Consider the following 24,486-nt stretch of genomic DNA (forward strand, 5'->3'; position numbering starts at 1 on the left):
ATATGTTTATTAAAAAAATTTAATACTTGTTCAATATTATATAATAAAATCCAGTTACAGAACTGCAGTACAGAACTGCGGCTCCCATGCATTTTGCAAAACCTACATTTCGGCTCCCACTGAACTTTTGCTTGCCCACCCCTGCTATATAATGAACGTGCAACCTACTGATTCTGCCAGAAGTTGTTTTTATTCTTCTTTAATTACATTTTTTTTATGAAGAAATCAAAAAATGTGCCTTGAAATAAATGGCATTTGAAATTTGGCATATTATATGGAAACACATTCTGGTAGTTATGTTACTATTCCATTTGCTTTGCTGTGTAACGGTGGGAATTCTGTACGGGGCACATGAAAACTTAATGCGGGCCTGTTCTGGCTTAATGCAGTCTTACTGGTCACTTTTCTGGAGTATAAACTCAGCCTAACTATTTTCATATTTAATCTTATCAGTCCACTTAATAATCAATCTAATATCATATGCAATGTTATTGATACAAAATATGTGTTCATTTGTGTGTTTTTTTAATAACGCCTGTTTTCGTTCATTTTAACACTGTTAGCTTTTTTAGCTTTTTTTCAGTGTGAACTCTCTTTTCTCACTTTTTTTTATTGCCATGACTGCTTTAAGTTCTGGACAAGAAAAAACAGCGAAATGGTGTCTCTTTTTCTCGCCGCAGAAGTCTATTTTGTGCTGCTTTTCTCATGCTACAAAAGTTGGTTAATTCTATCTTTTGCAGCAACCGCCACTAAGACGAGTTTCTATCAGCCAGTAACAGTTTGTCTGGTAGTCACATGAGAAAATACAATCATGTTTTTTAATGGTGGAAAGTTCAATGCGGTTAACTGAAATAACTAACATCAGAATAAAGAGGAAAGGATAATAACACAAATTCTACACAAATAATCATATATAATTTAATTCAAAGAACAAAATAATCAAATCTTACTCTAAATAGTATTCTTTATCAGGGAATAAGTGTTTTTTGTACACCAGTTCTTTCTCAATCCAAGAAAATATCTCTAATCCAAAATCTTCATTCAAATCTTCAACAAAATCTTCTGCTATATAAAACAAGCCATAAAAAATATATAAACATGTGGATAGTGGTAGTGTTGGTATTGTTCACCATCTTGAATACTGAATGCATATGCCGAAATGTAAGTGCATTGCCGCTTGTGTGGTTGTGCTGCCACGTGGCGAAGATGCGTTTGCGATACCGCTGTTTCTTGTTGTGTCACATGTGCATCTTCCTTAAAGCTATATTGCGTAACATGATTGATTTTGCTTTCTGCTAAGTTAACGGATTCCTAGCTGAGAGAGAGAGAGAGGTTACATTATTATGCACAATGCTAAATACTTTGATCGGCTTGAACGTAGTCTTGAAATCGCAAAATGTATGGATGACAGGATGGAGAGTTCGGTTCCTTGATGAGCACAGTCCACTATCAAATGTTCGTTGTTAAGGCCACCTACAGTGAACAGATCGATGACAGGATCTCTGAAAGGACAGTCAAAAAAATCAGCGTTAGAATACGGTTAAATTACACTCATGGGGAGGAGCTGGATTGGTGAACTTGCTTGTCAATTTCGATGTTCGTCTTTTTATTTCGGGGTTCTCCCCTTGATTTTGATGACTTTTTTAGGCAATGTTAAGTTTTTAGACCAATAGATAAATTTCAGATGAAAGTTCCTGGTGACACATACATTTGGAAGATGTGTCACCTATGGAAAGGAAGTAGATCCAGGGAAAGATGTGATCACATTCTTCTATTTTTCATTAAGTGTTGGGAAAATTTTTTTCCATCTAATTTAAGTGTTGTTATTAATTAATTTGATATATTTTGTTATGGTTAATTAAAATTTCCATCTCATCCAGGCTCTCACAATTAGTTTACTATGATTATAATCTATTAATAGGACTTATTGTACTGATGAAACTCTCTGATTACAAAAATGAAAGATTTTATTAGTCTGTAAGTTGAAAGGAAACTTCATTTGCATCTGTATACAATCTTGTATTTTGGACCTTTTTGTTCCTCATCAGCAAGTGTTTTATACATCATAAAATAAATACAAATAAAATTTAATTACAGTAATAAAACCCAAGAAAAAGTTTAAAAAATTAAATTTTTTACAGACATAAAATAACTTCAGACTATTTATTTTTAACCAATACATAAGTCTATGTTTTTGTTTAAACCTTTACTGGCCAGGTAACATTTACTGTAATAATACTCACTAAATGACTGTATTGCCTAATTATAAAAGTTTTTCACTTAAAGTATAAGCAATCATTTATTAACTTCATATTCACTTATTTCTATCTTTTTGCACTATTTTTCCTCTCCTTTTATTATTTAATTGATTCTTGTTAATATTAATGGATATTTTTTCTTTTATTTTCCTTTATCTCCTTGCTCTTATTATGCTTAAATAGCTAATATGATTATTAAGATGTCTTCTATTTGCATTTTCTCCCAGAAGTTGAAGTAATTGATAGGAGGTGCCAATGTATTGTGGCTGCTGCCATTAAGTATTGGATTGTACATCGTTTAATGCTGTTTTCAACATTTGTTAACCTGTATTTATTTTAAAATATAATACTAGATAATAAAATAATAATGTATTAAACTCTGTATCATACAGATAAAGAAGATTTTCATTTTAAAAAACCTTTGTTGCCAGTTAATGTAATGTAAAAGAATTAAAATTAGTAGAAAACTTGTTTTAATCTTTTTTACAATGTTTTGATTATTTGAAATACTGTCAGCAATATAAATATAGCAATTTTAGCATATTTTTTTAAGTAGAGAAAACTTCCAGTCTTGTGTATTCTAAATTCACATTTATTGTATAATTAATTTCTTTATTTAAGAGCTTTAAAGAAATTTATAAAATTTTTTAAAACCAAGTTATTTTGATAAAGATTTAAAATAAAATAAAAGTTTTGGAATTAGAAGTAATCCAAAATTGTTTGTACTTTCTAGTGCCAAAACTAGTTAGCAGTTCCAGTTCAGAGGAAACTTTTGTTATTCCTAAAGTAAGTTTTATAATATTTTTAATTTAATTTATATTTATATAAATAATTAATATTTTGTTTAAAATTATTTTTTAATAATTAGCAACATCATCGCCACATTGAAAGAGTAAGAAGTATATTAGATGTTTTCAATTTTGCAGACTTGTTGACAGACCAACAAAAAGCAACACTTCGTGACATGAAATTGCAGTAAGTGATCATTTTTTAATGTATTTAATTCAATACTGATATTAATCATTAACAAAAATTTATTAATTTTACTTGATGAAATATTTAAATGTTGCATTTAATTTAGAATACAGTCATTCCTCACTGAATGACCTACCTGTTTAATAACCACTTGGACTTATGACTAATTCTCCAGCACGGGGAATCCCCTTTCTTAATCCTAGTTTAGTTCTGGTAATTAGTGTTCACTACATGAAGCATTCACAATTTCCAAGATTACGTATCTTTTTTTGTAAATTTGTACTTTATTGGTACATCCCATTTGGGCCCACCAGTGGCTAAGCAGTTCCGTTCCATTCCCTAAACACTGGGAGTTCAGTCGTGGGTTTGCGTCTCGCCAGGATTGGCTGGCCACGTGTTGTTTTCTGGGTTTTCTCCACATCTGTAATACCTGAATCTGTTGTTTTCTCCACTTTCATCTAGCTAATTCCATTCTTGAGATTAATGATGGGTGAACAGACAACCATACACCAGTAGGAATTCATAGATCTGCAGTTTTAAAATTGCAGCCCAATTATTTACCAACATACTATATATATATATATATATATATACATACATACATACATACATACATAAGTACAATATATATTGTAATTTAAAGAAGTATTTTAAACTTTTTATTTCAAAATATAGAATATAAATTTTATCCAATTTATAATGATGTAAAGATTTGTATTGGTGGAAGTTTGAATTGTGTTTTATTCTTTTTTTAAAAAATAGTATATGTGGTGCTGAAAATTGCTAAATGCTAAGGTGAAACATTCTCAAACTAGTTTTTTAGTAGGTGTAAAAATAGTTTTTTTTCTTACTTTATTAAAAAAAATACCATGATGATTTTCTTTTAGTAGTGGATGGATTGTTGTAATGCTATAACTTGATGCTAATAATTACGGTTAAAAACTTTTTTGGTAAAAACTACTTTTAAGAACTTTTTCAAGGTTAATTTCTCAATTTTTCTAATTTTTATTTTAATGATGATAATAATAATGTCAATTTTTTATTTTAAATTTTTAAAATTTTATAGAAGATTGTCTGTTCGGCCTTCATTGTCAAAACATAACAGTTCCTGTAGTAGTTCAAGTGGCAACAAATATGATTTGATGAACAAATTATTTAAAAAAAGTGATTCTGCTAAGACAAGGTAGGTAACTTTTAAAGTTTTTTTTAGAAAGTAATCTATGCTTTTTCAATTAAAAAATATACATCTATAAATAAATATTTTCTAAAAATAAACAAGTAAAAAAACAATTGAATTCTGAATTTTATAAACCAGCACTCATTTGAACTATTCTTGCATTAAACATGTGGTTTCATCATTTGTAGTTGGAAAATGGCAGGATTCTGTTGGAGATATTTTAAAGTTCTTCACATTATCTCCAGTTTCATTTTTATTATTGCATTTAAACTTTTGTAATATTGTTTTTAACATTGATTTGATTTTGGGAACAAGAAATAGTTTATTCCTTTATTCTTTTGATTTCTCTTAAGAGAGAAATCAATAGTCTTGTTTTTTGCCAAAAATTATCATAACTATTGCAAAATGAGGCTCAGCATTACCACATAACAGGAGTCAGCTCTGTTTTTGAGACTGAAGCTTTATTTAGTGAATTATCTTAATCAAATGATACCAGAGGCATTCATAACTGTTCTTTATTCATCATTTCAGTCAATGGAGTATATTCTTTATAAATAGTATATATCAGGGGTGGCCAACTTTTGTGCACATAAGATCTACTTTTTATCGTAAAAATGTGTCGCGATCGACTTGTTGTCATAGGCATAGTCTAAGTGGGGAGGGGGAAGTGTGAAATACATACTATGTTTATACACTGTTTCAGTACGAAGTGCACTCATTGCTTATGAGTCGAGTCATAACTGCATGCATACAGTTGCGTTCGGTTACAAATATAATACATTAAGTCAAGACATCGCTAGCGATCGACCAAAACTGGCTTGGCGATCGACTGGTCGATCATGACCTCGACTTGTTGGCCACCCCTGGTATATATTGTTGTCATGGAATGCCTACAGGGAGAGAATTATTCGACTCCTGGTCAGGGTGTACGAGTGGTGTGGGAGAGTATGTAGGAGTTTTGACACTAAAATGAGTCTCTTTTGAAAGTTTAATCTGTTTATAATAAACATTCAAAAAGGAGCTTACAATAATTTTCTGAAAAAGTTCAAAAATGTCTCTAGGTCTGGATATATAGGTGATTTTTCTCTCAGAAAATCTCTTGGTGAAATGAATCCCCTAGGGCATTTTTGACTTTGAGTGCAGAGCTCAGGCAGAGTTAACTAGATGAAATTCGGAAAAACCTTGGTAGTCTCAGTTGTGAAGAAAAAGCAGAAACACAAGCACAAAATAAAAGATCAGAACTTGAGTGGTCTCTAAGCAGTTTTGGAAGGATAGCTGGGAGAGAATGCATGTGAGCAATTGGTGGGGGAAAAGCCTGGTGTCTTTGGTTCTTCCAGTTTATATAGGATTTTTTGCGGATTATTAGGGTTTTGATTGGTTTGAATCTTTCATCTTCACTTTCCAATTGGTCACCCACTTTGTTTCCAGGTGTAACAAGACTCAGATTAGGGCTTGAGAAAGATGGATCATATGAGTACAATTCGATATCTCAACTCCATCTGAGAATTGTTTATTTAACCTTAACTTCTTTTCTCATATATTAAGCTATTGTGTTTTGATATGACAGTTAAGAATTTTAACGATTCAGTTACAAAGTTTTTCCTTCTATAAATTAAAATTATTTATTAAAAGTTTATTCTATTTTTCTTTTTTGTCATAATTACAACTGCATATCAAGATTCACTTCCTCAGGTGGACATCTGTAAATTCTTGTCACCTGCAGTCATCTTTTGCTTGAGACTTACACCACTTTATTTTAACTCTTCATTGAGTTGTTTAGTTCAAAGTTACTAATGTAGTTAAAGTGGATATTAGGATAATTTATTTTATATAAAATTCTTTACCATTTGAATTAGTTACCTAGATATTGATCCCATTGATCACACTGCAGTTTTTAACATTTCATATTTTCATATTTTTAAGTAATGATTGATAAAATATGTAAAATCATTTTCTTGATAACAGGTTTTTTTTAATAATACACTGTTTTTATACATTTACAACTTTTGTATTTCTGTTTATCTACAACTCTTTTGTTACAGTTTATATTATACATATTAATCATGGTAATAACTAAATAATCTTCAAAATTATCATGCATTTGTTGAACTGTGTAGAATTCTTCTTTAATATTTCTAAATAGATAAATTGCTTTCATTCCTATGTCATAAGTTTTGATAAGAATCATCACTGCATCATCTGTAGTTTAGATGAGAAAGTCAAAACGGTTTTCATAATTTCAAGGTTTAGTGTGAAGGGTGTTTAAGAAGTGATATCAAATTTTCAAAAATTAAAGTCAGAAAATGGAAAACCTTAAGTCAAAATATGTAAAAAATAAATCACTAAGAATATGTAAAGTAAAATTTATAAATTTTATATTTAAAGCATAAAAAAACTTAAAAAATATAAAAGCTATTTTTGAAACACATTATACAAACTTTAAAATTACTTTATCATAATTAATATTGTCTACACATTAAATTATTAAACATTAGTTGATATTTAAGCATCTTACACTTTATATAAATTTGTTTATTTAATTAAAAATTAATTACACATTCATAAAAACATGCTTGATTTTTCAACATTATTGGTTTGATATTTTTGTATTGACTACTTATTAATTTGAATTTTTTTTTATGTTTAATATATTATTTTCTAATACTATAAATCACAATTTTTCTTATAGGAATCAGGCAACAGTATCACCACCGAAAATTAATTTATCAAAATATAGTTCTCTTAACAGGTAAATAGCTGTTATTTAATGCCATGTTTAAATAATTTTATTATTGACAATGAATGCTAATGATTTTTAAAAATTATTATGATACATAATTTTTATTAACCTTAAAACCAAATTTACTATTATACCTAAAGAATATTAAAAGTTATTTATATATAGATACATATTATATATCAGTTAATTTATTTATTATTTATTGCCTCCCAGTTAGCCTTTCCTAACTGAGCATCTATTACCAGATTATTTATGAATCTTTCTGTAATATTTTATTATGATAACATAAACTTTTTATTGTAATAAAAAAGTTCAAACAATAATAAAGCTAACCACTGCCATATGCTATTAGGCTATATAACCAATATAATAATAATAAATTACCAAACAGTTTGATAGCTTGATGGCATATGGCAGTGCTTGGTTTTATTGTTATATTGTATTGGGTTTTCATAGTGTTGTAAGTTCAAACAAAATGTCTGTCAAAAATTGTTAAAAATATATCCATAATGAAAAAAGTTAAATCCCCTATTTGAATGTAAAAAAAATTATGCAAGGTAAATTATTCTAAATAAGCATACATAAGTATAAATCACTCAAAAAACCAAAAAATTCAATAGTAAACATATGTTTCAATTGCTTTGAGCAATCACCTTTGGGTTAAAAGAATGTTCAGGAACAGAACATGAAATGAAATGTTATACAGTGAAACCTGGTTAACTCAAATTGGTCAAGGGGGAAAAATTTGGATTTTGACTTAAAAAGTTTAGAGTTATAGGGGTTTGGCAAAAAATCAAGGTTTTTGTTGATTGATTTATTGGTGACCCATAAACTGTCCATGCAATATTTTCTTGGATCTTATTATGTAGAATTGTGAGAAGTTGGGGCAAGAATATATTATCATATGCCCACTTTCCGATGACAGGATGGCAAGTCTTGTGCACCTTGTCATTGGATGGCGTTAAAATGATTGTCGTTAGGATAGTAATATCCTTCTGATGTCAGGATTATCGACGCCAATTAGAACTATTATTTTTATATCACGTTCTTACTTGCGATAGAGGTTTGTGATACATTAAGAGTGTTTCTAAAGGAGGGTTTTTGCATTGAGTGGGGAGTTCATAAGTTTGATAGATGTCCATTTTAGAAATTGAACCAGATTCAAGATAACAAATAACTAACTGATTTAACCCTTTTATTCTAAGATTTCTTCCAATGGGGAGTTAGTATTTTGGTCATTTGATTACGTGTTGTTTTAGTTAAGAGTTATGTCATGGGAAATGATGACATTTTGTTTAGGAAATAGATTAATCTTTCTTGTTCACATCAACTTTTTTTAAAAAAAGGGAGAAAATGTTACTTTTAATGTGGAAATAATATTTTGAATTTTTGATGTTAGAAAATTTAATTAATCTTAAAATCAGATTTTTGCAGAATTGTTGTCAATGTAAACTTCTGGTCCAGAAACTCAAACACTTAAATGATGGTTAAATAAGCTACTGAGATATCCTGAATTGTTGATCCCTTCACTCATAAGTGTTTAGTAAGGATATTTTTAAATTATGATATTTACTGGCATTTGATTTGTTTTTATTTTTTTATCACAAACATACCATTCTGTACAATTATATTTTTAAAATTTTACCACAAAAATTCAAATTTTTACATAGAATCAGATTATAATTATTTGTTAAATTAATTTATCAAAAGTTCATTTATTTATTACATCAACTAGTCAGAGAAATCCATCAGCAATCAAACAAAATGGGGAGAAAAAAATTGTTTTAAAAAGGTTCAAATGGCAGTTTATGATATCTAGATCATGCTGTCTGGAAGCCACTGCCACATGACATGATGTTTATTTTTAATTGTATGTGGTTCCTATACTTTTTAGAAAGTTTGATTAGTTCATTCAATAGACGAATGTTAATTATTTTATTTAAATTAAAATTCTGGCGAGTTTATGAAAATACTGTATCAAACCCCCTATTCAAGTTGAACAGTTTGATTTAACATGTAAATCCCTATGCTAGACAATTGGGAAAAGAAAATGACTGAGTTAACCAGGTTCCACAGTATTTAAATTATGAAAAAATTGACATTTTGTGAGTGATTTATATTTGTTATTCATTAAAGTGTTTTTTTTTAATGTAAAGCATACATCTTGAATTTAACAAAATAATTTCTTAAGTTTTAATCATTCTATTAATGTAAATTAACTTATTTATTCTGATTATTATTGAAACATTAATTTTAAGATTACATCTTATAAAACTTGTATGGTTTCTTAATGGAAATTATTTATTTAACATAAATTCTTAATCATTTGTGCTAATTACAAAACTTAGAGCTTAGGCAGATCAAAATAGGTGAGAAATGAAAAATTTTGTAGTAAAAATCTTGAACAAAAATTTAATTTAAAACTCACTTCTGATTTCTTTAATATTTTATAAATGATTAAAAAAAAAATAAACTATTTTGAATAGAGCACACTACCAAACAGGAAAAACTAAAAAATTACAAATTATTATGTCATTAAAAAATGTTGATTTAAACATCAAAAAATTGCCTTAATATCTACCTCTAGTAGCAAATTACTTCGTATTAAACAATAAATTAGCAGTGTTATAGACCGATTATTTAAGTGCTATCTCTTAACTAAATTAATAATAATAATTTAATAAATATTTTATAATCATATGGAAGAAGAAAACTGCTCCTGGGTGGGGCTTGAACCCACAACCTCTGCTTGTCCTGTGGTTCACTTGCCAGTTGCACCACCTGGACCCTAAGCTAGCCTTTTCTTCCAGATGTATTTAAATTTAGATATAACCTTACGTGGTGATTAACTGCACAAGGTTATATCTAAATTAATATAACATAAATATGCATAAAATATATTTTAAGATTAACAGTTAAATGTATTGATCTAATAAATATCATTTTTTTTTATATTTTATTTAGTTGGTTGTCATCTTTTGGATTGGTAGCTTATAGTGATAAGTTTAGAGAACACAATTTTACTTCTATGGAACAACTACATAATTTTACATTAATGGTAAATTACTTTTTTAATACATTTTATATTTATTAAATTTTAATTTAAAATTCATTACAATAAAAACGTTTTCATTAACAGTCTATTAGAAACGTAAGCATTATAATCCAGACTCTGAAATATTAAATGTTTTCAAATCTTACTTTTTAATGTATATTGATAGAATTAAGATTGCCAACTGTACTTTATTGAAATGAGAAAAGATGCAATTTGTCATTTATTTTCTTTTTCAATTTCTGTGTTTTTTAATTGCAATGGCAAACATATACCATATATCTCAGCAGATAAGACGATAGTTGAATCATAAAAAATGCCCCCCCAAAATGTGGGGTTGTCTTATAGGACAGATACAAAAAATTAGATTGAAATTTATATAAATTAAAACCATTATAAAAAAACGGACAAACCGTAATTATTTACTAATAGAGAGTAAGAATAGAATAACCCATACGACGTTTTTGTGAATAGTCGAGGTCATTACCCAAATGCCAAATCAGTGCAAATGCTTGCAACAATCGCAAGGCAGTGCTGCCAGATGCAAGAAAATAAATTTGTTCATTTGAAAAATTACAAATAGGACATAATTCTGTATATGCTATACACTCAAACCTGTTTTTGTGCGGTCTTTTTTTGTGCAATTTTTTATATGTGCAATGTGTTTTGTGCAATTATTTTTGTGCAGTATATCAATTTGATTGAAATTCATATACCGCACACAAAATCAAATTTGTTCATTTGAAAAATTACAGATATGACATAATTCCGTATACACTGTACAGTATTATTATTCAGATGATGATCGCTGATCTAAACTAAATTCATAGGCCGTTGATAGTTTGGGAGTCATCTTATAGGACAGATATAAGCTAAAACTATAAAACTTTGATGAAAATTTATACCTCATCTTATCTGAATGTCGTCTTATCTGCCGAGATATACAGTATATCAATTCATATCATTTTCCATAGAAAGCTATGGTTTATCATTTAACACAAACATTTTAAATTCTAACTTACAAAATTTGTAAATATAGTCAATATGAAAATGGTGATTTTTAATTAAAATTGAAAAAATATAAACAGAATGGTTAGTTATTAATTAAAAAATCATTTAATTTTACTTTTTGGGGTAAAACAAGATAGAGTGAAAGGGAGAGTGGTGGTATTAATCACTTAATTCACAGAAATCTGGCAACCTTAGGTAGAATTAAGAACACAATATGAAGAGTATAGTTATTATAACATTCTGATAATTAATTACAAAATATTAATAACATTAGAAGTTACTAGATTAGAATTGGATTAATGGTCCACAAATAATTTATTTATTCAAATTTTAATACAATAGTTCTTTAGAAATCAACTTCTGGTGAGCAGTTAATAAAATTTTTTTCTTTATATTTTTGTGTACAAAAGTTAGCTGCATGCTGAGATACTTCTCAGCATAATCACCCTATAAATTCAAGCACTTGTCATAATGGACAATGGTACAACTTTTATATCTTCTCATCAAAGAAGTTGCTGCATGAGAGAGAGATTCTTAGACATACTGTGAAATAATGAAAAAGTTGTATAGATCCATTCAAACAAATTAACAGGAATGCTGACATCAGGCATTGTTTCTGCATGACAATGCATTCCCATACACAGCTGTTTGCCTGAATTTACAAAGTGATTATGTTGAAGTAGCTTCGACATTTAGCTAACTTTTTTATGTAATAAAAATGTTTACTTCATTTTTTGTTTTATCAAACTGCTCGCCAGAGGTTGATTTCACAACAGCTATCCTATATTGCATATAATGTATGTACAGAATCTATAACTCTTGTAAACTGTGAATGCATTGCTAGTTACATTTGACTTATTCCAGGATATAAAATAATTCTATGATACCAGCAAAGTTGACTTCAGGGGTGTGCTAACTGTGCATTCACATAGGGCTCCTATGCTTAGAGGAACTCAGAGGTCTCATATGGTTAATGCTTAGCTTTCTGTGTCTTGAAAAGGTCTTGCATTTATGGTTTTCACTGAGCTGCATGAAATATGGAGGCAGTTTTGGCAATTAGCATGATAACAAATAACTGTTATGATTAAGATGATGAAAATATTTTCAAAAATTCAGTATATTTATTCATTATGTAAATAATTTATTTAAAAAATGAGTTAGTTTTCAAGTAAGATTTTTTTTTTGCTAAAATAATAGTGAAATTATAAATTAAAGAATATTTTTAATTTCTTCATCAAAATGAAGAATTTAATCAAACAATTTTGCAACATTAGTTCTTGGTCATTATTTAATTACATTGTAAAAATTACTTAAAATATTAATTTTAAGCATTATGATTATTATTAATTTTATTCAATAAAAATTAATAAATTCAATTCAAGATAAACATCTCAGAAAATTCTTTTAATGTTTAAAATAAAAAGTGACAGAATATTTAAATCAATGTACTTTGAATCCTACTTACATTATCTGTAAATTTTAAAAATATATTTAACTCATTTCACTGGAATTTATCATTTAATCTCATATCAGTTTAGTTTATTCTGGTCAATAATAAGCACATTATTCAACACATTATTTAAATATTTAAATCAGCATATTATTTAAATATAAATTACATTCTGGTATATTAAACTTTTGTAAACAATAAGTGATGAATATAAATATACAAAATTTAAAATAATAATAAAATTATTGGGTTTTGATGTTTAATAATTCTGACAATGTGAATACAATTTTTATCTAAAATATTATTTTTAATAAATTTTAAAATAATATTATGCTATAAATTTAATAACTGATTTTATTAAAAATAATAAATATATATATATATATTTTTTAATAATAGGATCTAAAAAAATTGAGAATTGGTAAGGCACATTCAGAAAAGATTTGGGAAGAAGTAATTGCTTATAAAAAAGAAACTTCAAGGTATTTATATATTGAGTTTATCCAGATAACCATATCAGTAGTTAATTTTCACTAATTAGATTTTATATAAAAAATTAACATTTGTATTTTATTCAAATGTATCTGTAGTCAAATTTTAACTGCCAGGTTCTTATATTATAATGAAGCTAATAACAATAAGAGTTGTTTTATATAATTAAAAAATTATTTGTTTCTTTTAAAGTGAAGTATACTAGTTTTTTACAACAACAATAGGATAAGTATATGAACTTAAAAAAAAATAGAAGAAACTAAATCTTCTCTACTTCTGTCATGTCCAATTACCAGAGATCAGTCTTCCTTCACAGAGATGACTTTTTATTAGAGGGTAAGCCTCTGCTATATTATGTAAAACAATTAAAACATTCACTGATGAGAAGCTAATAATTAAAAAATACACTTTAAAAATTATGTTAAAGATTTAAGTTTTATTTTATACTCTATATCAGGGGTGGCCAACTTTTGTGTACATAAGATCTACTTTTTATCTTAAAAATGTGTCGCGATTGACTTGTTGTCGTAGGCATAGTCTAAGTGGCGAGGGGGTGTGAAATACATACTATGTTTATACACTGTGCTTCAGTACGAGGTGCACTCCCGCGAGCTATGGGTAGATAAGGAAAATATATGTTCAAAACTATTTTTTATTTTTTAAATCACTTATTAAGTTTTCAAGATATAAGCTCATAAAGAAAATAAATTTCCAGACCCAACTTTTGATATTTGCAGTTACGAGTTCATTCCGTACAGGCGGCACCTAAAAAAAATCGATTTTTCCACACTTTTAAGATAGATTTTTATTAACTTAAAATATAATTTAATTTTTTTTTTATCAATTACAATGTATAAATTGTGGTACTATTTGTTCGTAAACTTGAAAAAGTTGTTATAAAACTGCACAGTACGGCTGATAATTTGATTATAAGATTTTACTTCCGCGATTTGTTTTTGGGCGAGGAAAATTTATCATGGAAGAATGATATAAGATTTTTAGACTTATTTTTTGCTAATCTATCAATAGCTCGCGGGAGTGCTCTTTGTACTGAAACACCCTGTATATCTACCTACGTAAAAAACAACGTAATTATTTAACGGGCCAAAAAACTCACGTCCAGGGGAATTAAAACAACATGAGTAATTATTAACAATATTTATTAATTCAAATTAGCTACTGATAAAGACAGATTTAGAATTTATTTTATTACGTTACATTAATGGGAGGACTGAGTTTTCACGTCTCTTACCAAGGAAACATAATTAGGTGTATATCCTGACAAAGATAATAATAATGATTCTTCAGTATGGGAATCAGTCAGGACAGAATGTTTAGTCTTCGTTAACTTTAAGTATGAAAATGCCAATTCACACAGGTATGTAGTTCCGAAACAGGAATAAATATATTTGCTACATTTGGTGATACTGGGATATTTTTCTCAATTGACGTATTTCCAAAAATCCAAAAATATAGAGGTCTGTTGCCGAAAACGCTCACTTATCAAGTAAATAGATAGGTAAGAAAAGCCATAATTTAATTTAAAACATAAAGAACAGGTACTTACATTTTAAACAAATGAAAAATTGAAACTCAACGTTGTCACCGTGGATAAATAATATTGATTAATAATAATAATATTGTTAATACTAAAGAAAAGAAGCTACCGCATGACAGTATCAAATATTCAAGCTAAATAGCTGTGTTTTCTACGAGTCCAGTGATAACTGCATGCATATTGTTGCTTTTGCGCGTTACGTTCACGAGTTGCGTTCAGTTACAAGTGTAACACATTAAGTCAAGACATCGCGAGCGATCGACCAAAATTGGCATCGTGATCGACCGGTCGATCGCGATCGACTTGTTGGCCACCCCTGCTCTACATCACTCCTATATAACTGGTGGATAATAGTCGAAATTTAGACCACAGGAAAATTTTCTCCAGACTGCCAATCAATGGCAAGTTTCCAAACCATTACTTTTTCATTTATGGATAATAATTTTTCTACCAATATTGTATTTCCTTGGAATGCAGCCTCTAATTTATGGTAGCAAAAAAATGTGAATTGTAATACTTATTTCTTTCTTTTTTCTCTCTCATTCATCCAATGCAAGCAAATAACACTCTGCAGAACAGAGTTAGTTGCTTGCCTAGATGAGTCAACTGATTCTATTGACATTCTTCAGTTATCCATTTTTATGAGATTTATTAATGGTGATGAATTTATGAAAATACTGCTCAGTATGGTTGCCCTGATGAGACAAATAGAACAGTAAATATTTCAAGCTTTCAACAACACCCTCAGTTTACTTGAGTGCACTTCAAATGGGAAAAACTATCTGTAGCTATTGATAGTGCTCCTGCAATGAATGGTAAGAATCATTCATTGCAGTGGACTCATCAGAGTCAAAAATTCCCATGCTGTATTTTATTACTACATTATCCATCACAGTTTTGTACTAAGCTTCTGGAAAGCTGCAGTGTCAAAACGTTTGCTAGGAGTATTGAGTGGAGACAACAAATTTCTTAAAACACTTTGGCCAGTTTCAGAGGCAACAGTTTTTAGTTTATGGAGAAAGAATCTGAGATCATGTGTTTAGCATTTCTGCCATATATATTTGAATATAAATCAGGTTAGTACACTGTTGCAGAGACAATGTAAAACATTACCTGAGCTTCTCAAACATGTCCACACTTTTATAACAATGATAATTTTCTGAAAGAATATTTTGGAAGAATGTTCCAGTTTTGTATATTGCATTGGGAATCACAGAACAAACTACTACTGTAGATTACACTTCTATTGCAACATTTGCAAAATGAATGAGTAAAGATTTCAGAAATTTGATGCAATTGGAGAGTTGTGCGCAGTAGTAAAATGACACATGATTTCAGCAAGCAAATGATATGTGCATAGAAGTGGATCAGGAAAATTTGCTGTGAGCTTAGCAGTGAGATTTTCAAATCTCCCAAAGAATGGGAATTCATATTCTTCCCTGTTTACTTTAACATATTTGTGAAAAAGTGATTTCTTGCACATGATTTACATCAAAAATGAGTAAAGAACTGCCTAACTCAATGATGTTTGGTACAATGCGTTCAAATTACGATGATTCCATATATGCTTAATTTCACAGCAGTAGCTAAAGGAAGTGCAGTGTCTTTCATTAATTAGAAGGAACAGTTTGACCTAACAAATAAATAGCACAACATTTATTTATTTAGCAGGATACTTTATAACTTTTATACCTGTTTAGAGACAACAGCATGATCAACACTTTTTTTTTTCTATTGATCAGTTTAATAGTTGAGAGTACATAATCTGGACCAGCAGTTTGCATTTCAGTTCCATATTTGGACCTTCTACAAATTAGTTGAGTAGGATTCTCTATATGATATGTCACATTGAAAATGAAACATTATTTAATGATTTCATGTAAAATTTTCTCCAAATATGTGATGAATACAATAAATGTTGGCTAAGTATAATAAATATCAAAAATAGTAACATTTAGAATAAAGTATGTACTGTATTTAAGTAATAGCGAGGTCGCGGCTGATGTTTTCAACGCAAAAATGTGTACATTGGATGTTCAGCATTGCCTTCCTGTAAGCCTAGAAGTTTGACAATGGCATTTGGAATGTCGCGCATGATTTCAATGACATTCCAAATACCATTGTCAAACTTCTAGGCTTACAGGAAAACAACACTGAATGTCTGATGTAATGATTTGCGTTGAAAACATCAGCCACAACCTTGCTAGTGTCTTGTCAATTAAAACACAGAAGCCAAGTGTTGGTATCACTGTCAGAGATGATGATGATGAAAATCTTCAGCTGTGGCATCTATGCACAGTTTCACATATTGAATCACATTTATGAACATCCAACATGACAGTGACATTGATAGGGAGTGATTATGTGGTTGATACTCAGCTCTTGTGTTGTGTATAGATTTGTTTTGAATCAGTCTATGTACACTTCCATAATTGCAACCTATTTCTGTATTGAGTATGTCATCTTGCACTAAACAGGAAACCAATGTTTATTCACCATAATGTTCCATTCAACTGATGTAATTTGTCATTGTATCACTAGTGTTAGACTAACTTGACTGGACTACTTTTCATGCACCACCCTATACCTAGAACAGTTCTGGATAAAGCATCTCTGGAAATATATTCCCAACTCAGTCTGTGAAATGGTAAATATTTAGTTAGAAAACTATTTATTTTCGTAAATAAGGGGATTGTTTAACCTTTATGGAAGAATTAATACAGTATACTAAATATAAATAACTTAATATTCAAATAGTGAACAAACAAAATATTATGAGTTAAGTAATAAATTAATAATTTAAAATTAAATATTTTAAAATCATACCAGATTTATATAAAAATGAATTTAATACATCATGTATGTTTCTGTGTAAATACTTTAAATACTATATATTTAACAAAGGTAAAATGTAAGAATTGCATTGTGGGACAAGACAACAGTTGTTTCTAAAATTTAAGTGTACAATATACATCTAATTACATAGTTATAATATAATATACTTCATATATTTTTAATCTCTAGTCTTAGTTTAACTTTGTGTTTTCTTTAATCATCATGGTTTTAACTTCTTATTTTAAAATCTTTATTAGAGTAAATTTACAAAAAGAATCTTTCCAATAATTTCATGTCAAGAGTAAATTGAGTTCTATAAAATACAGTGGGTGATCGGTTAACAAACAAATCGGATAATGAACACTTTTGCGAAAGATTTTTATGTTCGGACAACGAACACCTCACAGAACAAACACAAGAAGAAGCAATGTAAAATAACAAATATCGATTGGTCTTCCCTTGTCTTCAGGCAACAATTTAAAACTTTTCAGAGCACGGGAGACGTCGACATTGACACTCAACCTGGTGTATAGTGATCAGATAGTATTCCTCTAAACTTTGAAACTCTCCCTTGTAATTCCAGCCTTTATTTTTCTGACAGAAACAGTTTTTTTATAGTATTCACGAGACTGTCAGGCAGGCACTCGTTAAGGTTTGTGTTTTATTTTTAAAAGGTGAGAGTATAATAGCAAAGGTAGAGAGTGGACAGAAGATGTCTGATGTTTGATGTTGTTGGGCAGTATGGCTTAAACAGGTCTACAGTAGGCCACAGTTCAATCTTATCTAAGAAAGATACTGTATAATCAAGAAGATTCAAGCAGCTTAAGGAGTAACAAAAATCACAACTGAGAAATGAAGAACATTGAAGAGTTCATAATGGAACCTGAAACGGATCTGACAACAGAAGAACGCCAAGAATTCTTGAATGAATTACACCAAGAAACTTGGCAAGATATGTTTTCTTCTGGAAAAAAAGGATTAATGCCGATATCTGCTATTAAAGATCTTTTGAAGAAGTGGGAGGATGTCGGAACAACGGTCTTAGAATGGCATTCAAACCAGATTGAGGTTAATAGGCTTGGGGATGTCTACAATTACAATGCTTTTAATTACTTACAAAAAATCGTGAAGAAGAAAGAAAAGCAAATGGGTGTTAGACAGATTCTTTAACCCCCACAAACAGAAAAAGCATGACTAATAAAAATGCAAGACAGTGTATATATGTATTTTTATTATTACATATAAATAAATGTAGTCGGAAAGTATATATTTTTTATTTTTTGGGGTCTCCAGAACAAATTAATCAAATTCCCGTAAAAACCTATGGTAAATCGATAATCAGTTAACGAACAGTTTGGATAGCGAACAGTCTTGGAACACATGATGTTCGTCAACTGATCACCCACTGTATTAAGTATTTATTGTTTAAGTACAGAAAATGAAATCCAAAGAAACAGATACATTAATTAAAATACAATTAATGTAAAAATATAGCATCTTTAATGGATGATATTGATTTTATTTCAGATGTGATTCTGGAACAGAATGAAATGGACTTATATGAATAAGAAGTTTGTATTTAAGTATTTATGATTTATGCATGAAATCTATGCATTTTGATTACATTTTCATTGTAATTTTTGAATTGTCTTTTTGTTATTGAATACTTTTCAATTATAACAGAATATTGATATTTGATATTTTCATATTATACACAAAGAGTTTAGTTTTATATGACAGCGAATAATAATTGTTTTAGTTTGAGAAAGTCTCTTAAGTACCTGATTTCCTACTTTATAACTTTTTATAGTTTATAACTTTTGATTGAATGTCATTTTTGTTAAGACTTATTGGCAAGATATTTTATCCTAATATTTCCTAAAAAGCTGTGATATGAAAATATCTTGTCTGATACAATATATATTTTTATATTGTTGAAATTAACATAGTTTGTAAGGCTTCTGAAAAAATGCTACACAAAAAATGCATTCCAGGAAGTCAGTTTATATATAGTGATTTTAAATGAATGTTTTTGTATGAACATTTTTACTTTTTAAGAATAAAGTTTAAATTTTATTATAAATTGTCTTTCTTTCTTATTAAGTGGGAGTATTAAAGTAATTTACTTTTATTACCATTTTACATCATATTATTTTGAATTCATTTCTTATATGCTGTAATGCTTTTGCACTGCAGAAGAACAAAAATAATAAAAAAAAATATTTAGCTAGAATGTAATTTGTTAGTTTTATACTGTGTAATTGGTTATAATCCTTTACAGAATTTCCTACTTGCCTTTTATTACATGTATACATACCTACATACATGGCATGTATTTATTTATCTGCATTTAATCACGTGCCAAATAACAGTGGCATAAGTATATTATAATTTTGAGGCCGCTTGTAAAAAATCTTTTGAAGGCTTCCCACCAATCTAATAACGAAAATTGTAATTTTTTTCATCCCACTTGTTGGGGGATTCTGCTGACCACAGTAAGGCATTGCCAAAGAGTACTATGGCAATGCTTTTTTCAGGTACCCAGATATTGTCTATGGATTTATTTCTTTGAATAAATAAACCGATAGACAATAGATTATATATTGAAAGACTGGAAAATCTAACTAAGACTAACTTCAATTATTGTTTTACCAGATATTTCAGTTCTACTATACTCGAATTTTGATGTAAAGAAGTGATTATTAAAAATATTTATCAGGCAATTGACACTTTTCATTTACATCTAACATAATTTGTGATATTAAAAGTTGATCTTGATTTCATGTTTTATTCTCATCACAGTGACTAATGTTCGCAGGTCCAATGGGCAAAGGGTCCAAATAAAGCTGGTCCTGAAATGAGGTTGCAAAAAATAACCAGTATTATATTTTTTCTTCCAAATTTTAACTTTGCCATATCATTTGGGGGCTGATTCCACAACATTTTAGGTTAATTTTTTTTAAGTTTAACCAATCATTTTTCTTACTTTTTACTCCAATAAAAGAGGAGCCCTAAAATCTTGTACAAGACTTATGAAAAGCTACCTAAGGCACTGATAATGACATTTCCTGTTTAAACTAAATTTTAGAATGAAAAAAAAATCCATATGTATGATGATTTTCATACATATGGGACTTGTATAACATATATATTTGGCAGATTTTTAAAAGTAATTTAGTCGTAAATGTTTTTATAAATAATTTACACCACTCAATGTCATAAGAGTTACTTAAATTGCACTGTTTGTTGTATTTCTCAGAGCAAACAGGAGAAAGGTATATTCAAATTGCTAGTGTGCTATGTTTTTTAACCATGGAGAAAAGATGTTTCTAAAAGTTAAATATTTAATGTATTATGCTTTACAGCTAAATACTGTAAAGCAAATTGGATATTTAATGAAAGTAGTATATCAAGTATGGGTTGTATTATTTTAATTAATGAAGAGTTGAATATTACAAGGTACTGTACGTAATTGAAGTTCTGACAATCTCGCATAATAAACACTTATGTCTGGAACACACAGCCTTGATTAATTGTTATATTATTACAAATTTGTATTTAACTGTTATAATATAGAACCACATTATATTATTAAACAAGATGATGATAATTATATTCATTATTTTAGTCAAAATTTTGTATTATTAACTTATGTAGTTAGTATTTTTATAGTTATAAACCCATTATTATATGTATTGATAAATATAAACAATCCCAAAGGATACTGGTCGTAGAAGGAAAGTCAAAATTAATTTAGTAAATGTTGAAAAATCTGTTGTTTGATTTTCTTGATATACTTTTATGCTTTAGATTTAACATTTATATGGCTACACTCTAGATTTAGATTTATATTGGCTACACTTTAGATTTAACATTTATATACCCGCACTCTCCTGTGATCCTCCGCAGTACAAGATGGCAGCCTTTAAGGCATTACTCAAAAGGGCACTCACGCATTCCTCTTCACAAGCTGCCTTCAACTCGGAAATGCGGCACATCAAGAATATAGCTAAACAACACGGATATCACAACATTGCACGCAAAAACAACTTTGAGGCACTACGGCTTCTTTCCACCCACACCCCTCCTTCCAATGGTTCCCCACCTAAATATATACCGATCACCTACAATCCGGCACTGAAGACCATATACTACCAAATAGTGAAGAAAAAGGATATCCGCTTAGCTTTCAGGAGATGCCCAACGATTTTCGAGTGGCTTAGGAACGGAAAAGACGCTCCAGATAAAAACAGACTTCCGGGAATATACTCTATACCCATCGCCGACCACAGAGATAACAGCGAAGCCATCTACATCGGATCCACCAAACGCAACATACAGACGAGGATCAAGGAGCACAAAGCGGACATATTACACCATAGACAAAACACCGCCCTAGCAGTCTATTCATCCGATCCAGAAATAGAGCCTCTTTTCACCCGTGCCGCAATCATTCACCCCACGTTTCGACAAGATCACCTCAAATGGCTTGAAGCTATATACATCTTACTCAACACCCGCAGTAACACGCACTGCATCAATTTTAAAAAGGAGATCATCTTATCATCGGCTTGGGAAGCCTTTCTCAACAGATCCCTGACGTAGCGCTATACTCACATGGCGCAAGTCTAATATGACGACATCGGCTACACGCGACAGCGTTCCAGAATGCAAATTTTTTCTAAATCAACGGTCAACTTCGACGGGATATTTAAATTTTGTAGAACAGAATTCCGTTACGCCTGAGGAAGAACCAACGAGGTTCGAAAACGTTTGCGTTTTACAGAGAAAGAGGAGAGAAGCACACCGGTCAAAGGCACTACAGTTGTTGGTTTTAATTTATTTATATGGCTTTTTAAGAGGGAAGATGAAGCACCATCTAACATCTTTCAGAACCTAAACAAATTAATTTTCCTAAGTTTAATTTGTTGTTATACTAAATTTCATTAAAATTACTTCTAAATATATATACATTTTTTCCTACAGCTTCAATAAAACTTTATTACTACTACTACTAATAATACGTATTTAAATCAAAGATAAGTATTTTTATTGCAATATATTTTTCACATCCTGCTGTTCTCGCTATCAGTTTCCATTTGTTTCAATTTATATAATTGATTTATGGCACTCTTTACTAATTGACCATAACCTAAGATCGTAGACCATCCATTATTCTGTCTGACTGATTCGACTTTCCAATAAATTGATTTTAATTCCGAACAGAAAAGCATACAAAAATTTCAATTACTATTTTTCCTGTGTAGGAATTTCATGCTTGCTTCCAGAGAACTTGTCATACTGGAACACATTTGGTGGATAACGTAGAGTTTGTTTTAGAAAAGGATATGCATTTCGGGCCCCTCTTCGGTTCTTATTATACCACTTGACAAAACTACAGAATAAATTACGGTAAAAATAAACTATTTATTATCTTAAATACCCGTAAAAACCACAAAAGAATTAGATTACCTGAAATAATACTTCTTTACGTGCTCTTTCTAGAAAATTGCGACCAGAGCACGAAAAATGTAGTTTGATTTCTATGGACTCACTTAACGACTTAAACGAGGAGTTTATTCGTTTTTATTTGATTCTAGATAAAGAAACTGTCAAAAGTAATTTTGCAGGTGACTTTGTGTAGTAAATACTGAACGATTGCGAGAAATTAAGATTGAAACAGGTGATTTCCCTCCCTGAACAGCTGGTCGTAAGTCCGAGCTGTCGTTAAGTGAGGAATGGCTGTATAGACTTCATATATATAAGACACGATTTTTATTGATAATTGAATTTACTGGTTGTAGTCTGGTAGTGTATTTTTCGGTTAGTTTCAGTCATCTGCCACATTTAAATCATCCCCACGTGTAACAGAAATAAAGGTGAAGTAATTTATTTATAATCAAGATTATTATTATTATTAACTTACACACTTTCTACCTTTAAAACTATATAAAACATATATCTTTTTTTAAATCTGAGATTATGTAATTCGAGAACAACTAAATGAATACTCATCAAATATGCTCGACGTATTATATTATGCCAAGGAACGGGCTAACCATTATGCAAAATATACAATGAACAGGGCCTAAAGCTTAAAAAAGAGCTCACAACGAGTTGATTTTTACTTTCCCTCTGTTATATATAACAGAGGGAAAATAAAAATCAAAAGCAAACGTAAAAATCTTGAGGGTTTTTTTACGTTTTTGAACTAGACACCGATAAATGCAAACAAATTTGGTGATATTTTTCCTGTATGTATGAATGGGGGTCAAAATGCTTAATTCTGAGAGTATGGATGAGTTTTATAAAAACATTGTAAATGCTAAAAACGAATAATATCGTCATGAAGTCAGTTTCCTATTGGAGATACACACGACCTCCATTATCTCCTCACCCAGTCGACCTTTAACCACCAAAATTTAATAGCATCAATCTCCCTAATACACAAACCTCCTCCGCAGAATTTCAGAAATTTTCGACAAAAAGTACAGGTGTTAAGTTTCAAAGAGGGTGAACAAAATCGTGCCCCCAAATACACACAAATACAAGCACAAACAGCCATACATACAGGAAAAAAAAAAACGAATTTGTTTAAATTTCTCGACGTTTCAAGTTACTCTGAAGTCCAAAAATGTTAAAATCTTGGTGGTCATTTATTGACCGATCGCCATACTTTATATAACAGCCGAGAAAGTAAAATAGAAAAGAAAAATTTTAATAATTAGAAGGTTGTGTTTTTATTCAAAATTTCCATTCTTATAAACAATATATTACTTACGTATATTTAATGTTTTTCCTAGAAAATATTGTTTACATATTGCGAAAGTTCACCCCTGACCTTAGGATATCAAATGTCAGAGGTGAATATTTAAAATGCACGTTAAAATAGCTTTCATTTATTTAAATGTTCCAGTCGAGAAAATATTTGTATTATT

General features: G+C 29.6%; 1 protein-coding gene across 1 annotated transcript in view; it reads left to right on the plus strand.

Moving 5' to 3' along the window:
* Positions 1-19,123, plus strand: part of LOC136969206 (cellular tumor antigen p53-like) — a 39,244-nt gene extending 20,121 nt beyond the window's left edge. The window contains exons 8-14 of the mRNA XM_067263301.1: positions 2,992-3,044; positions 3,127-3,233; positions 4,300-4,416; positions 7,100-7,159; positions 10,115-10,208; positions 13,063-13,145; positions 19,076-19,123. Of these exons, the coding sequence (XP_067119402.1) occupies positions 2,992-3,044; positions 3,127-3,233; positions 4,300-4,416; positions 7,100-7,159; positions 10,115-10,208; positions 13,063-13,145; positions 19,076-19,097 (536 nt within the window). The 3' untranslated portion in view covers positions 19,098-19,123. The remainder of the gene's footprint in view (positions 1-2,991; positions 3,045-3,126; positions 3,234-4,299; positions 4,417-7,099; positions 7,160-10,114; positions 10,209-13,062; positions 13,146-19,075) is intronic.
* The last annotated feature ends 5,363 nt before the right edge of the window (positions 19,124-24,486 follow it).

The sequence above is a fragment of the Centruroides vittatus genome, unplaced genomic scaffold, assembly GCF_030686945.1.
Source record: "Centruroides vittatus isolate TY-2023 unplaced genomic scaffold, ASM3068694v2 contig_1758, whole genome shotgun sequence".
NCBI classification, from domain to species: Eukaryota; Metazoa; Arthropoda; class Arachnida; order Scorpiones; family Buthidae; genus Centruroides; species Centruroides vittatus.